Here is a 6,509-nt window from a genome sequence, read left to right as displayed (position 1 = left end):
CTGCCCCCCACAGGCTTGTGACCTCTTTTTTGGCCGGGCAGTGTAAAATAGAATAAACCAGCATTAGAGTACCAGAAAACGTTTGAAACATAACGTGGCCATAGATGTTCAAAGCATAAATAAATACTCGAAAGAAAAGGCAAAACATCAATAAACCACAGGGAGCTGTTGCAACAACAGGCTGCCACCTAGCACGGCGCCAAAAGCCACAATCTTTGTTTACTTCTGTAACATAGTGACATCAATATGTAACACTCAGTCCTCTATTGGCTAGCACTCCAACACATTGTACGTTTTAGGCTAAGGACCAAGACATCTCTAAGTGGTTGACCAATCACAACAAAGTCGGCCAGCAAACCAATCAGAGCAGACTGGATTCTGGTTTCAGCCAGAGGGTGAAAAGAGGTACAGCGGCACAGGCAGTATGAGAAAAATAAAGAGCTTTTCGAACATTAAAGCATGGGAACATATGAGTCATATTACAGGCACAAAATGAATATGAACTTTAAAATAGGATCAGTTTCCAAAAAATGGTAATGTTATAGAATGAAAATATTGCATTCAAGATCGCAGTCAAGTAAAATGACAAAACGTATGTATAAAGTACTCAGTAATCACATGTATATCACATTGTGGAAATGTGTTTTCGTCACTTTAATGTTCTGTCTGTTTTTATCTTCTGCCACCTGTCTCTGGCTCTTGTTTCAGCTGTGAGGTCAGCAACAAACCCCTCGCTCATTATCCTGCCACAGACTTTATCTTATGCTTGAAAAAGCTGCCAATAATCCGTGCACAGTCCCCTGTCCTTCTTCTACTAAATCTTGCCTCACACACCAATTTTACGCCAAGTCACCTCTCCATCACCCCAGAGAACCCCTTATATAAAGCTCTGTCTCCCCTCTAGTTTTACTCTCTGTACTTTTGTCATCAGGTGAACATCACTCTATTTTGCTGTTCAGGTATGTGCTTTGAGCTTCGTCTTCTTTGATATTTAAAGTATGTCACCATCTACAGGCTGGGGATATTTGCAGTCAGTCAAAAAGTGTTAGAAAAAGTCCTCCATTGGAAGTTATTATATTATATTGCTTATGAATATATTTTTGGGTACATTTGAAATGTAAAGTGTTGTTAGAGGACTTTCAAGGGTGTGAAATGTATTAGTCGAATAAGTTTCTTTAAAGATATTATTTATATATGTTATGATAACAATGGATCAAATGACTGTAACGTGAGGAGTGTTGCGCATAAACCCCTGATAACATTTGACCTAAGATACAGTTCCTCTTAGCCCTACAGAGGTTTTCAGCATCTTTCAGCTTTTGTTTAGACTTTTTTGGTTTGCTCCTTTAATGATATGATTCACTGTTGCATGCACTTAAAGCAGTGAGCATTTTTGGTTTAAAAAATACGTTAAAGACCTAATGGAGGGACAAATCAAGTTAGTGGTGCAATAAGCAGCTTAAAAGCCAGATATTCTCCACAGGTACAGGCCAACATCAGGGCTAAAAGAAGAGTGAATATTGGACTAACATACGTCAGGTGACCAGAAACTAATTCAAATGAGTGTTAATTTTGCGTTGTTGAGTTTTATTGAGGTGTCAATGGCAGCTCTTTGCTGTAGTTTTCAATTATAACTTAAAATGTATTCTTCTATCAGTAGTAACAGCTTTTTCCCGCTGTGTTAAAAAATCTTCAGATTGCACTTTTATATTTAATCCAAAGCAAATCAATAACTGATTGAATCAAGATGCTTTGGATGCTGAGTATAAACTGTCTTCCTCAGAACTGTTTCATCGGACAATGTCACATCTTTTGGATTTCCAATGAATGAAAATAAAATCCAGGATGTTGTTGATTAAGCTTTATGATATCTCTAAAATGAGGAACGATCCCTTGTATAACTCTTAGTGCCGTTGGCCTCTCTATCCGTCTGTGTTGGTAAGTTTGGCCAGAAACATCCAACTGTTAAGCAATGTGATGAATTCCTCTCCCGATCCCTCATCTGCCTTATGTCCATGTGCCCGTGTTTATTCAGATTCACATGCTTATGCTCTGAGATCTTGGCTTGGCTAAAAAACTAACCACGAAAGGATCTGCTAGACTTGGGCGGCCTTAGTGCTTGATCTACCATGTTAATCTACTCTAAGACTGACAGCGAGTCTGGTGTTTTCAAATTTGTACTATTGCTGGTGTGTTTACCTAGACACCCATTTTTCTGTTTGTTTGGTTTGAGTCATCCCACTAAAATACACAGATAGGCTGCTAAAATATTGGCTAGGAATGTAAAAATAATTATGGGGCTAAACACATGTCTAACTATCCTATCAGTTCAGTCAGTCTGTGACTAGATCAAATGATAGAGGATTGGCTGGTGTTAATGGCAGCCAGCCGACCAGCTTAATCTCTCCATCCCACATTCTCTCTTGTAAATCAAATTAAACAAAAAGGATTGGCCAGCTGATACCGAACTCCTATCCTGGGTAACAGGACACTGCTCCGGACTACAGTCACTGCGACCTCTGCTATTCCTAGACCATTATCTACAAATGGCCTTCCCCTTCATCTTATGCCTACAGCAGAGCACCGACCGGTGTTGAACATGTAATCATACAGTGGCCTACAGATCACATCAGCTTTGGTGAGCATGTCGTTTTTGAGCGTTTTTTGGACATGAAATGCTGTTTCGAAATAACGGGGAAAAAACCCCGAAATAAGTTAGCCTGTCATTTTTCATAAAAAAAACCAAACATTTTTTTGAAAATGTGGATATTATGACTTAAAAGGACATAATACGTAATTCCCTACCCCTACGCAGCATTCCCAGCTGTTTTTGAGCATTTTCTGGACATGATATGCTGTTTAAAAAAAAAAACCAAAATAAGTCAGCATTCAGTTTTTCCGAAATAGGTAAGCACAGCCATCACAAGTGGCATGCAATGTACTCTGCCCGGCCAAAAGAAAGGTCACAAGCCTGTGGGGGACAGTGCTATGATCTGGGGTTGCTGCAGTTGGTCTGGTCTGGTTTCAGCAACCTTATGTGTCCAAAGAATGAGGTCAGCTGACTACCTGAATATACTGAATGACCGGGTTATTCCATCAATGGATTTTTTTCTTCCCTGATGGCACGGGCATGTTCCAAGATGACAATGCCAGGATCCATCGGGCTCAAACTGTGAAAGAGTGGTTCAGGGAGCATGAGACATCATTTTCACACATGGATTGGCCCCCACAGAGTCCAGACCTGAACCCGATTGAGAATCTTTGGGATGTGCTGGAGAAGACTTTGCGCAGTGGTCCGAATCTCCCGTCATCAATACAAGACCTTGGTGAAAAATTAATGCAAGATAGAAATAAATGTTGTGACATTGCAGAAGCTTGTGGAAACGATGCCACAGCGAATGCATGCAGTAATCAAAGCTAAAGGCGGTCCAACGAACATTAGTGTGTGACTTTATTTTGGCCAGGCAGTGTATTTTGTATGTGTGTTTAGCCAAAGGTTCAATGAATACACTCATTCATGTTTGCCTTCTCATTTCCCAACGATATTTCAGTATTTGAATCAGTTGTTTTAAATAGTTTTTATCTGAGGGACCCGACTGAGATAAGCTGGGTAACAGTAGCTCAAAAACAAAAGAGACATTGAGTCCAGGAAACGGATCCAGAAAATCACAGTTACACAGCAAAATCTACACGTATCCAAAGCTAGCTCACATTAGCCACAATAAGCTACGTGTCACACCAAAACTAATAAAGCTTTAGCAAAAAATCTCTTTTGTAGCTTATGAATTGAGCTTACCGTTTATACGTCAAGGATTTAGTTTTCACTTTAACACACAGTCCAGCTCTAAAGTTTGTTAAAAATTCCCTAACTCCAGTCAAGACATTGCAACTTTAGCTAATGCTAGCAGCGAAATTGAATATGAGACATTCGGTAAATGAGGAGCCAAGTTGATGAACATTTAAGATGTGTTCTACAAATGTATGAAGCTTTTACCCTTTAAGCACAACTACATTCTGCAAAATCCTGAAAAAAATCAAATGTATCATGGTTCACATATTGGGCTATAATGCTAACAATTTTATTATTTTCTCTCCAGTGCCACCATGTCGGACTTTGAATATCACGGGTGAGTCAATCCAGTCCTAACTTTCTTTTTGCTATTTTTTACAATTATAATATAGGGGCATCTGTTTTACAGTGTATTCTTTCAATTATTGTTTTATTTAGAGGCCATCCGGAAGGTAAGGACAAACTAATTCCTTTAATAGAAAAGCAGTTTCATTGTGTCTCTCGACTCAAACGCTGTGTCACTCCTTTCTCCAGAAGAAGATGAGGATCAGTCAGAAGGAGGTGAGACTGTGATATTGGACTGTTTTAATTAAATGACTGAATTTGACTCAAAAATGAATTCACATAAAGGCAACCAGTCAGTGAAAGAACAGGTGACTTCGAAATGCAAATATTGATTTACGTATTGTTTAGCCCCATGCTGGGTTTGCATACTTTCCATAAACTTTGAATTCATATTCAAATTGAACAGGAACGTTAACATGTAATCCTTTTGTATCTTTTGTAGGGCAGTACACACTCAACAGTGTATTGATAAACAAAACAAAACAAATCATTCATATCTGCTTTATTCCATTTGGATTCATTTTCCTTTATTTTTACATATGTATAACTGCTATGTATTAAATTCATATTAAAATGATTCTCTTTTTGTTGCTTTTCTGGCTGCCATGTTGAAGAACGGCCAAAATACAAGTAAGATGGAAATATTCTAAAAAAGTAAATGCATGGCAAAGGAGTAAAAATAATCTGATGGTAAATGTTGATATGCGTCCGTGTTATTTACAGGCCGGTCACACAGATCGCGGCCCCTAAAATCCCTGAAGGGGAGAGGGTTGACTTTGATGTATGTTCCTTCAAGGTTGTTGTTAATGGAACATTTACATGATTAAAGCATCAAATACCAGCTGTTAAAGATAAAATCTTGATGTGTGACGTTTCTGCTGGTCATTTTTAGGATATCCATCGGAAAAGGATGGAGAAAGATCTCCTTGAGTTGCAGACTCTGATTGATGTGCATTTTGAGCAGAGGAAGAAAGAGGAGCAGGAGCTAATTGGACTCAAAGAAAGGATTGTAATGCTTTTCCTATACTGTTGGTCATTAGTTTCATATGTATTTGTCTGATGGAGAGATACACTGATATTCAGAATAACAGTGATTTAAGAGCCATCTATATAAGCATTTTTTTCTGTCGTAGGAAAGACGTCGTGCAGAAAGGGCTGAGCAGCAGCGTGTGAGGGCTGAAAAAGAGCGTTACAGACAGACGCGGATTGCAGTAATTAATGCTTTTTACATATGCTGTTTAATCCCTTCATGACTATTATCCACTTAGATCACCATACTTTGACCTAATACAAAATGAAACAGCAATTGAAAAAGCCATAATAAGCTGAAGATGAATTTGTTCAGGAGGAAAAACAGAGGAAAGAAGACGAGGAGGCAAAGAAGAGGGCAGAGGATGAGGCCAAGAAGAAGAAAGTGCTCTCCAACATGGGGGCTCACTTTGGAGGGTTCCTGGCCAAGGTTAGAATAATACATTTCTAAAGGCAAGTGAGCCACTGTAAACTCTCTGATCCTACAAGAAAGTGAGTTGTTTTTGCTATCTGCAGGTAGAGCAGAGGCGTGGCAAAAGGCAAACAGCGAGGGAAATCAAGAAGAAGACTTTGGCAGACAGACGCAAGCCCCTGGCTATTGAGTCGCTGAGAGAGGACGGCCTGAGGTCAGTTTAAGTACATTGAAAAGTGATGCATTTTTTGGGGTTGTAAGTTGATTTGGGTTTATGTTAAATGAACTTTCATTACATTTTAAACCAGCTCAACTTAACTTAAGGATGCCAGCTTTGTAAGTCGAGCACATAATATTTAAAGCTGATGAAAAAGTCAAAAGAGACGTTAGAAGGTATTTCAATGTGCTGTGTTTTAGAGAAAGAGCCAAGGAGATGTGGGAATGTATCTACCAGTTGGAGTCAGAGAAGTTTGACCTGAATGAGAAGATGAAGAGGCAGAAGTATGAGGTGAGCCATTGAGTTGAGAATATACAAAACTGGTATTTTGAAAAATAGCTCATTTGTGAAGTCAGCATCTGTGTTTTTTCCTCTTTTAGGTCAACGTCCTCCTGAACAGAATCCAGCATGCTCAGAAATTGTGAGTCGTTTTCCAGACACAACATTCATTCCCTTGAAAGTAAAGCATTCTGAGAACTACTTTGCATTAAGTATGGAAACATACCACGGATGGCCAACAGCAGTTGAATAAACACAGGAAACACTAAACTCACAGCTCTTAGACATTTGCAATGTATGCTCAGAATTCACACTTCAGATATCAACATTAATGTATCCTCTATAAGTCACAGTTGCTGATAATTGCTTTGAAGACTATGATGGTTTTTAACATGCTTTAAATGCGTTTTTGTCTTAACGCAGCAAAAAGGTCCACG

At 39.0% G+C, this 6,509-nt stretch overlaps 1 protein-coding gene across 1 annotated transcript; it reads left to right on the top strand.

Annotated features, from left to right (window-relative positions):
* Positions 1–936: 936 nt before the first annotated feature.
* LOC134871094 (troponin T, slow skeletal muscle-like) lies at positions 937–6,508 on the top strand (the record flags this gene model as incomplete). Its single annotated transcript, XM_063893689.1, has 13 exons — positions 937–959; positions 4,098–4,127; positions 4,229–4,242; positions 4,325–4,351; positions 4,750–4,765; positions 4,859–4,916; positions 5,028–5,144; positions 5,269–5,346; positions 5,481–5,594; positions 5,681–5,790; positions 5,994–6,084; positions 6,174–6,214; positions 6,496–6,508. Coding segments are annotated over exons 2-13 (702 nt in total), but the record flags the coding sequence as incomplete, so codon positions are not given.
* Between the last annotated feature and the right edge of the window lies 1 nt (position 6,509).

This window comes from Eleginops maclovinus, chromosome 10 (genome assembly GCF_036324505.1).
Source record: "Eleginops maclovinus isolate JMC-PN-2008 ecotype Puerto Natales chromosome 10, JC_Emac_rtc_rv5, whole genome shotgun sequence".
Classification (NCBI taxonomy): domain Eukaryota; kingdom Metazoa; phylum Chordata; class Actinopteri; order Perciformes; family Eleginopidae; genus Eleginops; species Eleginops maclovinus.
Note: the sequence above shows the minus strand (reverse complement) of the source record. Positions and strands in the feature narration are given on the sequence as shown.